Raw genomic sequence first — 17,664 nt, 5'->3', positions numbered from 1 at the left:
TAATTAAGGCGAATCATACATTTTTATAAATCTTTTAAAATGAAATGTGACAAGCATCTCAATTTATATAGATTTTAGAAAATTATTAAAATTATGTTTCTACACTGTAATTTATTTCAACAGTGGGTAAATTTGTTTGAATACTTACATTTTGTTAAAATAAATGTTGTGATCTTTTATTTAGTTTAGTTGTAGAAGTCTCTTTCAATCTTATAATTTCTTTAAAGTCTTTGAATTAAGGAATATTAGTGTATATTGTATTAAAATTTTCTACATTTGTCATTAATACAAACTGTAAGTTATCATTTTTAAAAACTCGTACAAAATTTTATTCAATGAAAATTTAAACCTTTTCTGTGTCTTTCAATTTTTCTTTTGAATGAACTAATACCTCAAATTTTAAATTTTGTTTTAATATTAGAATTTACGATTTATTTAAGGCTTCTATATTTGTTGTTAATATAAATATATCAAATAAAAACTGAGAATAATTGTAAGAAACATAATTTAAGAATACAATCAAATTATATAATGATAAATGAGATACATTTTTAAAGTTCTTTTGCATTACTATATAGTAATATAAATAAATACTATTAAATATATTAGATTGCATATAATTACAAAAAAGTCTCATTATATTCAATCTTAATATTATATTGGCATACCTTAAATGTACATAATGTTTATGTAATTACCTAAAACCTGCAACAGATGTTGTTTAGGATAATGCGAGTAATATTTTGTCCACATATTTTTATGGCTACTTCTCTAGTTTCTGGACTGTAATATTGGATAAGTTGAAGACAGGATATTTTATTACTTTCATTAGAAAACATTATTTAGTAGTCGCATTAGTCCCTTGGGGAAAATTAACTATGAAACATAAAAGGAGAACAGGAAAAGTAATTTCTATAGGTATTTTATTTCTTAGGATGTTTTTGAAAGAGAAAGTAGATAATATTTCTCATATAAAATAGTTTAAATTAAATACCATATTCAAAATGATGATTCAATATTCATAGACAGAATTTCTGTAATTGATTTTACTAATTTCCGATTTATGGCAATAACTTCCTTTATTCTCACGATTTTCTCCATTGTAATCTTAAATACATGATGATGATCTCACTTCATCATCACTGCTCAACTGTTTCCCTATAATTTACACCTCAAGTTTAAAGTTTCGCCTCATTATGATGTAATTAGCTGAAAATATCATTCCACCTCGAGGAAGACTATCGGTAATTTAATGCGCAATTAATAAGGAATAATTAACAGTTGAATTATCTATGGGGCGAATCGAACTGAATTGACTGCGTTGATTCAACAACGGGGGGAAATTACACGAGATGCGTTGCGATGCGATGCGATGCGAGATGATGGGATCTAAACGGAACGGAAAACACAGAGAAAGAAAACACTCCATTCAGCATTGAGGATTGAGTTATTGAGAATGCAAGTGAATGAATGGTGAATGAATTTTTTGGCACGTTTTCGAGGCGGCAAATTAACGGGTACTCAAAACAGTTCAAAACTCAAAAGAAATGGAAATATCAAATAGTGTTCTGCTCAGGTTTAAAAACAATAAACTTTCAACAACAACAACAATCAGTCAAGCAGCTTATTTGTTGTGGACGAGGTGTGTGAGTCTGTCTGTGTGTGTGTTTGTTTATTTGTTTAAATTTAGAATATCGACCACATTAAAATAGCAACAGCTTCAAAAGCTTCTCAAGTGGACGGAAGAGCCATTAAACAGATTTTCCAAAGATGTATTATGGCCAAAGCAATTGAGAGAGAGAGACTAAGCATTGTTAACGCAAACGCGGCCCCAGTTTGTGCCACGCCCCCTTCCAGCCCTAAAGTATCTGCAATTGCTTGTGAAGATGCCTGGTTGACCCCGCGGGTAATTTGCACTTCAAAGAGTCCCAAGCAGCGCATGTTTATGCCATCAAGTGGGCCAGCTGGTGGGCCCCCAAAAGATCTATGGCATTTATGAGTAACGAGGAGGAGGCGGTGGCAGCATCGGTAGAAGGAGGAGAGGGGGGAGGCTGTGTGCTAATGAGCTTCGCAGCCAACGATACCAGATACAGATACACTTCAAACTTCAACTGCTTGGCTAATTATCGAGCCAAGCTAACAAATGCTGCCAAGTATGCAAAAAAAAAGAGCAGAACAAAAAAAAAGGTAAAGTCAAGACTGAAGTTGACTTCAGTTTGACTTCAACTCTCCCTCCCCCTTTCTCACTCTCTCTTTCTCTCTCTGTCTTCATCTTGCTGTCGCTTTACGCACCTGACGACATGCCATCATCGATCCTTGTCGTGGGGCACAAAGCAGCTGTCAAATCTCCAGTTGACAGCCACTTTCATTTCGATGCATTATTAAAATACGGCAACATCCTGACACATTCTCAGTCGACTTCTCCTCCTTCTCTCCACCTCCTGTTCTTCAGGTGCACAGCGCAGACATCTTGGCGACTAACGTAGTCAGCTCGTGTTTATTTTCATGGGAAAAAGTCAGCTATTGCAGCCCAGAGGGGGGAGTGACAGATGGGATGAGGGGCTAGTGACTGCTGCTGTTGCTGCTGCACTTGGCAATCGGCTGACTGCCTGTTTATGTGCCTTCTGTGTGTTTGTGTGTGTAAATACGACGAGTACGCAAAACTTCATGCAGTGCTCCGTGTGTGCTTCCCAGGGGCAGCCAGCAAAAGGGGGGAAGGCGAGGGGTGATGGCAAGGGGTGCAGAGAACACACGCATCGCGTCAGCGTCAGCGGCGCAACAAAGGCACGTGTAAACAACTCGAACTAGTTGCCCCCGATCCATGCGGCTGCATCAGCTCCCCACAATTGACGATATAACAACATTGTGTGTGCTCTCTCTCTCTCTCTCTCTCTTTCCCTTGTTGCTCTCTCTCGTGCAACACGCCGCACTCTCTATACGCTATCAACTGATGGAGCGACAACAACTATGGCAACTTAAGTCTGCAACTGACAGCTGAGTGGCTGGGATAATCTGGTAGAGCGACAAGTTCTTCTTTGTGCTAAAGCAACTTCTAATTGAAGTCGTTGCCTCAGTTGCCCCAGTTGATTGAGGCGTTGTCAACTGCTTCCAATCGGACTTATACTTGTTGATTGGCAGCGCTTTCTCTCGCTGTTTGTTGGAATCTAATGTATTACCAGCTTAGGCTCAGTTACCAACTGGAGTGACAATGATGGGGAAAATGGTGCCTAAGTCACTGTTGTTTCTTCAGCTTGATTGCTGACTAGGAAGATACAATTTCTTAGATTATAATCTTCCTCTTCTTGTCTAATATTATAATAGAATTTAGTTCCAGGGTTCTCAGTTTATTATCTTGATAATTTTTCTAATATTATACTAGAATTCAGTTCTAGGTTCCTTAGTTTATTATCCTCCTCTTTTCTCTTATATTATACTAGAATACAAATAATGATTTAAACACGTTATTCATTTTAAAAAATTTCCTTTTTTTAATATTATTATACTTTCTCTTTAATTTTATTAATTTTCTTTTAATCAGACTTGATTTTTATCTAAGTTTCAAATAATTATAATGAATGAGATATGTTTGTCTTAATATTTTTTTATCCTGACAATTTCTCTTGAAAATTATATTTCTTTTTTGTAGATCTGTTCCTTAACGCAAAACTTGACTTCGTCGCGATTTTTATGATATTACTTTAATGCTCCTAAAATTCGAATCTCCCAATTTTTGTCAGGGAAGAATACATATAAGCTGTCTTATTGTCTTTAGAGCTTTTTAATTTTATTTATTATAATTTTAGGTCAAAATTAAATTCTATAGTATAATAATACAATTAGATAACCTTAGAACTGTATGTTAGATTGCCTTTAGAGATACTTAGAAGTATTCTGGTATTCGAGTTCGCCAGATTTGCTTAAAAGGTGTTTTGTCCTCTTTCGTTGATATTTTTGTATCTACTATTTTTTATCTTCCATCCGTTATCGATGTCCTAAGCTGTCTATTTTTCTCACTACATTTTTTGTTTACACTCTCAACCATCGATGGATGTTACCCCATTTGTTAGAGTATGCTGTAAAAAAAGCAAATCTATGAATTGTTGTTACATATGAATGCAGGCCGCCAAGGCGTGGCGCGGCAGACAGAGTGGCGTCAAAAGTTTGGGTCGACTTTCGGCCCTGAGCAGTCTAGGGAAGAGGAGAGGGAATACCAGAGAGATGGAGAGAGGGAGAGGGAGGGACAGAGAGGAATTGGGCAACCGGGTGTGTGCCACGGTGGAGCTGTTATGAAAACAAGAGGCAGCCAAAACCACTTGGCAAGGTCCGCACCTCGTTGTACGTATGGCCAGAGCAGAGCAGAGCAGCAAATGCTAAATGGTCGACAGTTTGATATGCGGTTTGGCATCGCCAGCAAAATATCTGTTTGCCATTGCAGCAGCAACCGGAGCAGCAGCATCATCAGAAGCAGGAGCGGGAGCCGGAGTCGGAGAAGCAACGCCAGTTGCTGCTGATTTAATTTTCGGTAACCAGGCCCAAAAAGCCGTGGCCGACTTTTTCCCCAAAAAACTTTTTGGGGGAGTCCCAAACACACACACACACATTGGGTGGCATCCTTTTTCTTTTTACTATATTATTTTATTTTATTTTATTTTCTTTCTTCTTTGGTTTACGCTTCTCGCTTTAGCTCTTTTTGTTCGACGAAAGAACTCGTCAAATGTTTACAAGCAAATACGCCACATCATCAACAGCAACAGCGAAGCGTCAGCAGAAGTCACGCTGCACTGAGTGGCAACAGGGTGAGCAATAGTTGCCACAAGCCACAGCCAAGTGGTGGTGGCAAGAGTCAAGCAGGAAAGGGGCAATAATAGTTCTTGGGATTCCATTGAGACACTCAATGGCAGAAGAGCAGGGTGCAAAAGTATATAGTAGACTGACAGCAGGCACAGTTCTATAGCTGGGTCTGGGGATTGGGCTTGAGGACACTGAGGGAAGACTTACCTATTTCAGAGTAGTGTTAAATCTGAAGGTGGTTTAACATTAGAAGCACTCATAGGAATGGAAGCAATAACGGAGCAGGAAATGTTTGGGGTTCTGGAGAAATAGCCTAGTCCAAGGACTATGCCACAAAAAGTTAGTATGATATTGAAGAGATCTTTCCCAAAGAGCTCCCCAGAGAGTGTTGAATATACATGACATGGAAGAGAGGTAAGAAGTGCTAAGGACTAAACTTCGAGAAGACTGAGAGTTCAAAATAGGCTTTAGAAAGTTGCTCTAAATAGTGGGCAGCACTTTAGATAAAAGTTGAAGACAGCAAGACAAGAAATTAAAGGATCAAATTAAGATTCAATCAAAAGGCTAGATAAAGAGCCACTAAAGAGACAAAGTTTCAAATTGGATTAGACTATGTAAAATCAAGAAAGATAAAAGTTCTATATCAAAAGCGAAATATGGAAATTTGGCGAAAGTTGTACGATCAATAAAAGAGGATAAGGGCAGAGGTAGGTGAGTATATCATCAGAAGTAAAATAGAATGAATCAAATAGTTAAGGAATTTGTTCGATACTTTCCTATAAGGTTAGATCAGCTGGCGAAAATAAAACTTTATTGAGGTCTGAGCTTGTCGAAAAGAACCAGAAGAAAAAAGAGCACTACGATTTGTAAGAAAGCTGCTAAAAAAAAATGAATCAGCATCATGAAGAGTAATTGGAACAGGAAAAGCGATTTGTTCTTGAAACTTCATTGAAGTACAAATTGAAATCGGCGTTTTTTTGTAAATCGAAGAGAAGAGTCAGAAACTGTTTTAGGTCAAGCAAGGATACAGAGAAGTTGGATATAGGTAATAGCAGGTAGAGCTCCCAATTGGCGACTAGGAATTGGAGTAGGAATAGGACAGTGAGAGGCGCAACCACAGGGAGAAGGCCTAGGGACAGTTTCAGTTCCAATTGTGGTTCTGGGAGAAGCGGCAACAGCTAGAGATTTATGTGTAGTTTTTGTGGCACGTCTCGTTAGTCAGCAGCAACAAGAACTCTGTGTGTGTAGCAACTATGTGGCATTGGGGGTGTGTGTGTGAGTGTGTGTGTGTTGTGCCGTAGGGATTAAGCGGCTTGGGGGAGGTGGAGAGAGGGGCAACAAGAGGGGACAATAAGTTGGAATTGGAATTTGCTTTGATCTTTTCGCACTTTTAAATGTTTGGGAAATCTGTGTAAAAGGCATCGGAATCGGTTTTCGGAGAACCAATAAAAAATTAATGGCAGCGTTTGCTGTTGTTGCTGCTGCCACAGTTTTCTTGTTATTGTTGTTGTTGTTGCTGCGGCTGACGCTGTGGCTGAGGCTGTTATTTGTTTTTTAAATTTTCTGTTTGATAAAGCGCGCCACAAACAAAATGGGTGGCAAAAATAAATGCCCAATAAACGCCATTGACGATGTGCAACTAGTTCTGGGCAACTTGCCTCCAACTTTGCCGCAGCTTCTTGCCTCCCTCCTCCTCTTCCAAAGTCTTGGTAGCTGCTGCGGCTGCTGCTGATTTACATTTGATTCGATTTCAAGCGGAAATCTTTGGCAATTGGAGATTAATGCCCTGACAGCTGCCTGGCTGGAGCCAAAGCTAAAACGGAAGCCTGCCACTGCGCCACTTGCCACTGCGCTACTTGCCACACAAGGGGACGCTGGAGGCATCTCAGGTGTCAGGATACTTTACGCTGATTAGATAAGCATTTGGGGAAATGTGTTAAGCTTTGTTTGGCTTTTGTTTTGCGTGTGCCAGTCTCAAGCTCACTGTCTTTAAAGCCAACTTTTCTGCGGGCCAAAACTGCAGACCAGCCAAAGATAGAAAGCTGTAGAGAGAGAGAGAGAGGGGGAAAATGGGGCGGGAGGCAGCGCAAATGGCATTTTTATTGAGCCATTAAAATTTTTCGGCCTCAGCTCAAGTGTCTGGCGATTGCGGTTACGGATATATATATATATATAAATGGAATACGAATACGGGGATACGTATTACGTATACGTACGAGTATACGGATTGCGGCCCTTACATTTTGATTAACGTTCTCTGATGCTGATTGTGTTCTTTATTTTTTTTTATTTTTTTGTATTTTTCTTTGGCCACAAAATGCCACCTAAGGGGATAAACTTGTGAAATATTTTGGGATTTGTGCGGCTTACGCAGTCGCCTCCTTCTCCTGCTCCTCAACCTTCTCCCTCTCGCGTTTTTCTCTTTTTCGACCAAATTGGCGCTGTAGGTGATTAGGCAACAATCCATATTTTTGCTGCTCGCTGGACGATCGTCTTAGGAATTTTTTTGTTGTTGCTGCTAAAGATTTATGTACATAAGATTTGTTGTTGTGTTGGCTCATTAGCTGCATTTGAAAGTGTCCCGGGCCAAAAATGTCCTGAAGGCGCAGCTGTGCGTGGCATGGCCTTATCACACGAATATCATTACGCACCTGGCCTACAGCCCTAACCCCCTTGCCCCCTCACTCATGGAGACAAACAGTCTTAACCCAAAATGTGCGAATGCGTGTGCGTGAATGTGAGTGCGAATGTGAATGGCGAATGTGAATGGCGAATGTGAATGTGAATACGTGAGTTGTGCAAGTTATGTGCGCGTAAGTGAATGAAATTACCGTAAGGCATTTAAGCAATGCAAGAAGCAGGGCGCTGCGAATAGATACATAAATGACAATGCCAGACAGGCGACACCTTCATTCCCCATCTCCCTTCCCCTTTCTTCTCCCCTTCCATCCCACTCCCTGCTTGAAGTGCCGTGGCAGCCACAAAACGTTTAAAGACGCAGCTCAGCACTTGGCATAAAAATCCTATACTCTTCTCCCAGCCTAGCCAAGATGCTGTTGCTGCTGTTGCTGTCAAGTCCTGCGTCCTGCGTCCTGTTGTTCCTTTGCGTTTGCTGCCGTAAGGCGCGCTTATCGTTTTGACAGGAATATCTGCGCTTTCTAAATGCCAAGCGCCGTCGTTTATGATGCTGCCGCTGCGCTTACGATTGAGTTCTGCCAGCGAACTTTACTTCACTTCTACTTCTCCACCCTTCCTCAGTGACTGCCTTCCCCCAACTACCTGCAGACTCAATGCTATGCCGTAAAAACGTGCTGTGCCTGGTTGTTACTTTAATGGCTTTTACTCCCCACGAATCCAGAGCCTTCTCCTCCTCATCGTCGTCGTCGTCGTCGTGAAGCGAATTATGGAAGCTGCCGCCGCGTCGCCTCATCATCTTACGTTTTTCTCAATCTTCCTGTTTTTCCCCTTTCCAACGTCTTACGGGGGGCTTTGTTTTTCAGCACTTTTGCGTGCCTGCGTGTGTATTTAATAGTCTGTGGTTTGACATTGACTGCCTGGTTATACTACCTATATATATATATAGTATAGCTATATAGTAAAAGTATATATACACACAGTATATATCTTTTATATAGCGCATTATGCGCCTACTGTTTGTAATCTGTGGCTTGGCTTACTTACTACCTGCTATGCTAAGTCCTCTTCCTTCTTTCTCTTTCTCTGCGTTTGTTGGGCCATTCGATTATCGTGTCAAATTTTAATTACTCAAATTACAACTTGGCATTTAATGCCAGCGTCTTACATTCAGTGGCAAGTTGTCAACATTGTCAAAGCTCCTCCTGGTCATTAAACATCTCTCTCTCTCTCCCTCTTTTTGTAGTCCTGTGAATCGTCCTTAGATGCTTTCGCCTCCTCCTTCCCATGCTTGGGCTGTGAATTTAAAGCTCCTCTTAAATAAGATAAACAATTGACCTAGAAGACCGAAAAAAGGGAGCTGCCAAGACAAGACGTTGCCCATTTTCCACTCTGCTGTCTGCGGGGGCCACTTTTAATTGCAAAATAATAAACAAAGTTCTAAGGCCAAGTGTTGGCTGGACTTGATTTAAGTCCAAGCAGGTGTCGGATTTATTCCCGGCGAGCGTTTTTGCGGTTTGCTTTAGATACGTATCAAGCGATTTGTGGCACACTTATAATCGACTTTTTGAATTTGTTAAATGTAGCTCAAGTAAGCTGCTGTTTATTTTGCCGTTTTATTGTTGCAAAGTTTTAATGCTGGCATTTTTGGATTTATTTATTTTGATTATTTAATTATATTAATGAACGCTTACCTAATTGGTTAACGATTATTATATTGGTTTCTTTAGAATTTGTTTCAAATTATAATATTCGTTTGTTTAGAAATAACTTTATCAGAGATTTGTAACTTCTTTATACAATTTGGAATGTTTTTGTTGTCGTTATCAGGATATTCAAATAATCTTCTAAGTTTCATTAAAAGACTACTAATTTATTAAATAGAGCATACTCCTTTCTCTTAAAGGTTTTACAATTATTTTTATTGGAATTTTCTATCACCTTTATGTATATTTGAATGATTTGTATTTGTCAAAAGCATTGCAAATTTAAACAGCTCACAATAAATAGAGAACATCAAAGCTGATTGAATAATATTCCACAATTTGTTAAACTTCAAGAATGATGATTACACATTTGCATTATTATTACAAATTGGTTCGATTAAAGATAAATCAATCCAATTTCTGTAACCTCTATATATATATTATTAAATAATTTGTATTTGTCAGCAGAAGGTTACAAAAACAATCTTAAAAATGCATGAAATAAATTATTGTAATTATTAAAAACAATCTTTCAAATTCTTTAAATAATTTATCATCAATTTGAGACTTGAAAACAATAATTAATCATTTCTATTTGAGGTAAAGAAAAATCAATCGAATTGCTCTTTCTTCTTTCTATGTATGTGTTTAAATTAATTGTATTTGTCATCAGCAATTAACAGTTATAAATATCAAATTAATTTCAAATGCGTTGAGAAATACGAACAATAAGGACACAGTTCTATTTATGTGTAACGTACTTCAATAACTTATTTGAAATTAAGAAGGAAATAATGTATAAATAAATATTTCCATACAAGACTAATTATGTCATTATTCAATGTATTATTGAAAATAATAAAATACTTTAATTTTAAGCATATTCTTTTATACTTTTTCTCTATAAATGCAGTAGTAATAATTGCACTTTGTGTGCCTTACTTTTATGAGACTGTTGTGAGTAATTCACATGTAATGAAATATGCATTTCGTTGTCATAAATTTAACTATTGATTACGTAACGTAAATCAAATAAAATGTTGTTATTTTTGCAAGTTTGATACATTAAACAACATTTAGTCAGTGTTGAGCTATGAATAAACAACCCTTTTTCAAGAGCGACTGAACATTTATCTCATCGATTTATTAAACGCTTTTGCAATGGCCTGAGCTTATCTGCCTTGGCTGCCAACTCTGGGCTTAAAAATTATCAATAAAAATGGTTGAGCTTAGGCTTGAGGCAAGGCGAAGAGCAGAGGGCAGGGGAAGGGGAAGGGGATTTGTTAAGATGCGTTAGTCTCTTTTAATATGGCTAGATTGACGTCGATTATGCACGCACTATTTATAACGCGCCTTTTGCGTATATCCTTGCCATGACGTCTGAATCCTAATGAACGCCTTTTTTTTTTTGTTCCCAGCATACGCTTTACGTTGTTGCCACAGGAGAGCAGAGCGGAGCGGAGAGACGCCTCCCAGTTGCCCGTTGAGTGGCAAAGGCAGAAACAGAAGCAGAAGCTGAAAGGAAAAGCAAAAGCCCAAGTCGCCGCTTGCCACCCATTTCGAATTTTGCGCTGACATTGATTGATTATAAATCGGCATACATTGCAAATCTAAAGCGCACACAATAACAAAACGGCTGTCGCTGCTGCTGCTCGTTGTTGTTGTTGTTGCCTGTTGTTGTTGCCTGTTGTTGTTGCTCATCCTTTGTGAATTGTTGGCGCTGCGGTTGCCTTTGTTTGGCCTGTGACAGCTTTTAATCTAGCCAAGCACGAGGCGCTGCAACAACAGCAACAACAGCAACTAAAGTGCCCGCCCCAAAAACTGACAGACAGAGGACAGACCAACAGAATGCCTGACAGACTGGCAGACAGACAGAGAGACAGAGAGAAAGACAGACGTACATATTTGAAAATCACTTTAGTTCATATTCGGACAGTGCCTGAGACTTTAGCCAGTTGTCATTCAGGCAGTCTCTTCTTTTGCTGCTCTAATGGGGCTGCGGTCTAGGGCGCTAATGATGCGGTTTACTCAGCGTACCGTGTTGACCTCAGCTTAGTGGACGTTGCCGGACGAACGATGAACGAACGTTGCGTATACGCAATGTGTAGCGATCGAAGAAATGTTGTTGAACGTTGATGGCACGTTTTTTGATTTCAATTGCTTTAATGTGTGTGTGTGAAAGAGTGTGTAGAGTGTGAGGTAGAGCGAGTTAGGCATCGGCTTTATGTGCTGTGCTGTCTGGCCTATATAGGTTGCTTGGCGCCATTTTACGTAGCAAAACAAAAGTTATGGCCCAATTTTGTAGCCGCCCCATCCGCCAACCTCCCACTACCGCAAGAAGGACGAGATGAAGCAGAGCGAAGAGTTGTTGTAACAAGTGGGACATTTGCCAGTTGCTGTTGCTGTTGCTCGCCAGCGTTCTTCTTGTTGTTGTTGCTGCTACTTTTGGTTGTTGGTTGTTGCTGCTGGCGGCAATAAAAACAAGAAAAAATGTTTACTTCGCAAGGCGCCATCCTTTTTTTTTTCTCTCTTGCTGCTGTTTGTTGTTATTATTGCTACAGCTTCGCTTTTCTCTTCTTTTTTTCTCTCATGTTTTTTGCCTTTTTGCCTTTGGCTTGGACTTTTGCCTTTTGCTGGCCGTGTCCAAGTTTTATGCGTAAATCGGCAATAAGTATATGTGTACATAATGCGATACACACACACAAAGTATAGTAACATACTATGCTATATAGTTTCTTTGAGGGGGATGATGTTGTGACCCAAACTGTTCTATGATAATTTTAAGCAGCAGCAACAATGTATGGCGCACAATCGACAAGGACAACAACAGCTTTAACAACGACAACGACAACAACGACGACTACGACATCAGCCAAAGTCAATTACGTGGCGCTTTCACAAATCTTTGCCACAACAATCGTGTGCGTAGGCATTTTCCAGACGTGGCATGGGGTGGAAGCTTGTGCTTTGCTATTTCAGCCATTGCAAATTAATAGAGAATACACTCACACACACACACACTCACTCTGGCACACACACTCTTTGCGTATGCCTCGCATAAAATGTAATGTCATAAGTGCTGAACCTAAAACACTCCGCTTAACATTTACCACTCATATCGTTGCTGCGTACTCGTCGTAATAGAAAAGTGCCTCCCCAGCCACGCCCACCACTACTCCCACCACTACTCCAGCAGCAGCAGCAGCAGCAGCTCCTTCAGCTCGTGTTTGTGCTTTGTTGGTGGGTAAGAGATGCGGATTAGTTATGCTTTTGGTTCCGCCCGCCTCGAGGGGGTTGTTGTTATACCCGCTATCCATAGCCTAGAAGGGTATTATAACTTTGTGCCGGCAGGAAATGTATGTAACAGGCAAGAGTGATAAAGTATATATATTCTTGATCTGCGTCGGCAGCCGAGACGATATAGCCATGTCCGTCTGTCTGTCTGTCCGTATGAACACAAATATCTTAGGGACTATATGAGAGAGAGATTTTATTTTTTTTTGCAGCACTCGATATGTTTACACGTAGATCGTTTCTTTAAAATGTTTGCCACGCCCAGATCCGCCTTCGCAAATAAAATGACGTAATTTTAAAGGTAGAGCCAACTATTAGTACATAGAATAATAACTATTGTATTTATGATTCCTCAAAATTTGATTGCAAGCAGATTCAAATTGTCGAAGGTATTTAAGCAATTATTTTGTATGGGGGGAAAACGCTTACTTACTACAATCTGGTTTATTTTGTACTCCATGGTATATTTTGAATGTAGTACTATATAAATATACCATATGTAGGATTCGGAGTAATGTAGTATTTTTGCGGCTTATTAATTAGGTATATTTTAAGAGTAATACCGCACTGTTTTGCTTTTATTCAATAATTCTAGCAGGTATTTTCTAGACGAGCACACTCGACTGTAACTTTCTTACTTGTTGTGTATGTGCGAGTGTGTGTGTGTTTGTGGACTATGTTTAATTCCCTGGTTATGCATGTATTGTAGTTTCCTTTCTATTTAACAGCCTGCATTCATGGACGCACAAATTGGCAGACAACGTTGAAGGATTTGCAGTCGTCGTCTACTAACTGTTGCTCGCTCACCCAACAACACAACACAAAGCACATTGCAAGTAGGCGGAGGATGTTGCTTATTTGTTTGCGCCAAGTCAGCAACATCAACAAGCGTTTCCTGCAGCAGCAACAGCAACAGCAACAACAACAACGGCAACAGCAGCAGCAGCTGCTGACTGACTCCGAATGAATGAGTCTTCAGTTAATAAGTCGCCTACCCCTTTTTTTTTTGGGACCTGTTCATGATAGCGTAGTTGTAGTTGTGTAAGTGATTCTCTGGAGCAACTGAAGCATCTAATTGTGCATCGTCAGGTTAAACCACAAGAGCTGAGCAAATCCAGGCAGCTGGAGCTTCGAGCCTCAGCCTACGCGTAGTAGACGCAATTTTGGCAATGGTTACGCTCTTGTTGCTTGTTTAGAAGATCCCCAGCAATGAATAGCCAGCTTAGCTGCACTCCCAGTCACTGCCACGCCCCATTCTCTACCACCTCCCCCCACCCACAATGCGTGTTAAAAACCGAAATTAGGGGTGACTTTCAGGGGGGAGGCGGTGTTCGGTTTTTTGGCTTGACAGTCGCATTAGTGTGCCTTTCTTACGCGCCATAAAATTTAAAAGCGAGCAAAGCATTTTAGCTCTGGTGCAATTTATTAGGCCAGCTCATCGCGGCGCGCGTAACAATTGCCTTCATCTGTTGATAAATCCTTGGCATGGCACCAAGTAAATTGAAAATATATATTCTTTCGCTCTCGCTTGGTGTGCGGGTGTGTGTGGGACTCGAAAAAAGGTGGACGTTGGCAATGAGAATGTGCAGCCAACTGTGGCGTAGTTCTAATTATCCACGCACATGTCTCTGGCGAAGACTTTGAGCCTCGCCATGGCTTTAAAGACGTTAAGGAATAGCTCCTTTATTTTTTTTGGTGACAATGGCAGGAGTTGCCACTGCTGTGGCTGCTGCTGAGGTATCGAGCGCGCTTCCGTTGCTGTCTTTTATGCAACTGCATTGGCCGCCCGCTGCTAGCGGCATTCAAAACAGACAGAAGCCAGTTTCCAGCATCCAGCCAGTGACAGTGTGGAAAGCCAAGGCAGTGGCAGCAACCAAGTGCTCACCAGCTGTGCAGCTGCCTCCGCATCCGAAGTGGCATGAAAGTTATGAATTTTAAACATTTTTGCGCCAGCAAAAAACGCCCCTGCAGCCATATCCATATCCATATATATATATACTATGTATGTAGACACTATGCTGTGTCTTCGCAAAACTGCAGATTTATAGCATACGAACAAACTACAAGCGCTGCTTTTACTTTTCTTTTTCTTTTGGGTTTGTACGAAAAAAGGTACGAACTTTATTATTAAATTTAATGTTTGAAACTCACAAGATACAAAAATATCTCAATCGATGCATTCATCTATCCATTTTTGTCTTTCACTTTGTACGTTTTTGGAATCGTATGTCGAAAAGTTTAATTGCCGGTGCTTGAATTGCGCCAGATGTCCACATCCGTTTGCAGGCATTTCCTGTATCTGTAATTGGTCAAGCCAATCGAATACAGCGGATTGTTGGCCTTGTAAAAATGCAATCCACGTCCAATTTTGATAATATAACCATTGCTTAAGCTGTCATCATATCAGAAATATACAAACATTGATAAGATAATTGGATGTGCTACGATTAATCATCGATGTGCTTACTAAATTTTGCGATCATGTAGCGAATCTTCGTATTTGATGTGAAAGGCAACATTGCGGCGCTCCAGATCGGCTTTTATCTGTCCCAAATTTGTGCGTTGTTGATCCACATTCGCTGTATCTTGTTTGGTAATCAAACGTAAGTACTTGAATCCTGAACAGTTAGTCACAGCCAGTTCTAAGAATCTTATGAGATTCTGATACTGCAATAAAGAAGAACCTTTGATTATCAAATATTAATTTCAAGTCTTCAAGGCTTACCTCAATCAGACTTGGAAAATAACAAAATTTGTTCATAAGTATGGTAAGTATGCATATACATAAGTATTTCTTAGGGATTCACAAGTTTCCAAACTGCTAAATCAGCAATAATAATAAATGCGCAGTCAGCTTTTTTTTTTTTCTGATATTGCTATGTTCTGGCTATGCTATGTGATCTTTCAAGTAATCGACTTTTCGGTATACATATGTAAATCTGACAATTCGTGGATGAGTTTGACTTTGAAAAATACCACAAGTAGCTAATAAAACACTGTTGTCCATATTCCATATAGCAAATATTCTTTACAGTTTTATTGTTCACAGCTTTTCTATCGCAAAATTCAAAAATACTTTTGATCAATCCATGTGATATATTTCTTTTTTTTTTTATATATTTTTTATTGTTGATAAAGTTAGTATGACTTTAACTAATCAAAATGGCTGCGTGGCCTTTTATATATGAAAATATATTAGAGCTACTACAAAAAATGATCTTGTCATACAGATCTCCAATATAAATAGTAACATTGCCAACTATGAATTATTTTTATATCTATACTTAACATACCTGATAGTTTTGTGTCAAATAGGGCTCCTCGATAAGTATCTCAACTGTCTTATCCGTCATATATTTGCCAAATAACTGAACGTAGTCGTAGCCCGTATCGTTCTCCTCGATCGATATGTGGGCGACAACCTCACCGAGCATCAGTTTGCCATTGACTCGAGCTTTAATGGCATCCGCTCGGTCCATGTACTCCTTGATGCGTGTGAGAAATCCTTTGCGACGCTGTTCATCAGGTTCGCTGCTGACAAACGACATCAGCTTGGCGATGCCATCTTGATAGAGTGATTGCGCCTCAAGAATTCGACCGCTCTGATCACATTCGACGGCGCGTATTAACAGTTTTTTGGCTTCTAGGGCGTCAGTCATGCTGATTGTTCGATTGCAGCATTTACAGCATTACGTGGTGATAACGAAATGCAATATGTGTTATAAGCAAAAGCGATATTGTTTGTATATACAAAAATGTTATTTGCGGTAGGCCACCGAAAGACGCTTCGCGATGTTTGTTGCAATCAGCTGTTTGGTGTGGCCGCATGCCTGAAGATGCAAAATGCAGAAATACCAAAACATATGAAAAATACTCAAACATCAAATCTTATGCATTTAACAAGTTTTGAATTAAAGTTAACATTTACAAATATATTCAACGTGCAATTTGATATAAAAGTCAGTTGGTAATGGAAAATTGTGTAGTCAGCGCACCGAAATGATGAAATGGAAACTAATATTTAAATACCGGAAACGGTCACGAGTTGCTTGCCTGTTGGTTGAGCCATGCGATAAACCCAACAAATGCTTTTGCCTGACCGTTGGCATTTGAATGTGGTGTTGAATGTGAGTTAGCTATTAAAGGTTAGCATTCCAATGTCATAAATATTCACTTTTCGTTTTATGTTTATGCCACTTACAAGCAATTACCTGAAAACGAAAGCGTTTTATCGTCAACGAACAGTCAGAAGTCGCCCTGGCCAAGGGCTCTAATATCTATCTATCCCTGTGTCGTCCTGTCGTTCTCTCTTTTTTTTTTGGCGTCGTGTCGTCTCCCTGGAGCTCACGGGACGACACTGGATACTCGTAAAGAAATTGAATTTCACTAAGCCAAATATTAATTTATTTGTGTTTTCATTTCTTGCGCATTGGCAGGTGATTGACCACCACTGGGAGGGGAGGCGGCGGTGGTGCTGTGAGCCATGCTGTGTGTGGCTTTGCGCATCCAATCGAAATCGAACTGGCCCTGAAAACATTTCCTGCCACTGCCAGAGCGCGTGTTATTTTTTCCACTTCTTTCATTCTTTTTTTTTATATTTTTTGGGTGACTGCCGTCCAGTATTTTTATTTATGTCATAAATTTTAAGCCATTTGGGAGCTGTGAACGTGAACGTGTACGTTGGAGGGCGAATTTTAAATGTTTTCAAAAATATTGGGTAAACGACAATCGTATGCGTATTGATGCAGTAACAACCGGTAGGAGGATTCCATACATAGTTAACTAGACTTCAGAACAGTCGTAGCTTTGTCAAATTTTTGATCGATTTCCACATGGAATGTCTCTTTGATCTGGATTTGTCCCCTGATTTATTTCAGTTGCTCGAACAAAAAAAATTACAAAAAAATTACTAGTACCACGGTACTACAACTTGACAAAAGCTGAGTATTTTTGTTTGAATTTCATATTTGCTCACTGACAAAAGCTGAGAGATGAGGATCTGCGTCGCACAAAAAGTATTGCCTACTTTTGGGCTGACCAAATAAAGCAGCAGTAAAATTGTTGCTTTTTGGCTCTCTTGATGAAATTTTATTTGTTTTTTTTTTTGTTTATATGCTCGGTATAAAGGAGCTACTCAATTGTCACGCTGGACTAACTTTTGTTTGGAATTAGCTGAATTGTATCTTGTAAAACACAAATTCAAGAGGGCTAAAGCCAAAGCCGTTCAGGCTTCAAGCCT

General features: G+C 39.6%; 1 protein-coding gene across 1 annotated transcript; it reads right to left on the bottom strand.

Moving 5' to 3' along the window:
• Positions 1 to 14,507: 14,507 nt before the first annotated feature.
• On the bottom strand, positions 14,508 to 16,245 carry LOC132789538 (MIT domain-containing protein 1). Its single transcript, XM_060797606.1, has 3 exons — positions 15,719 to 16,245; positions 14,893 to 15,092; positions 14,508 to 14,817 (listed from the first exon to the last, which is right to left on the bottom strand). Exons 1-3 carry the CDS (start codon positions 16,082 to 16,084, stop codon positions 14,664 to 14,666), a joined length of 720 nt encoding a protein of 239 aa, XP_060653589.1. The 5' UTR covers positions 16,085 to 16,245; the 3' UTR covers positions 14,508 to 14,663.
• Between the last annotated feature and the right edge of the window lie 1,419 nt (positions 16,246 to 17,664).

This window comes from Drosophila nasuta, chromosome 3, assembly GCF_023558535.2.
Source record: "Drosophila nasuta strain 15112-1781.00 chromosome 3, ASM2355853v1, whole genome shotgun sequence".
NCBI lineage: Eukaryota > Metazoa > Arthropoda > Insecta > Diptera > Drosophilidae > Drosophila > Drosophila nasuta.
This window is presented reverse-complemented; position numbering and strand designations above follow the sequence as displayed.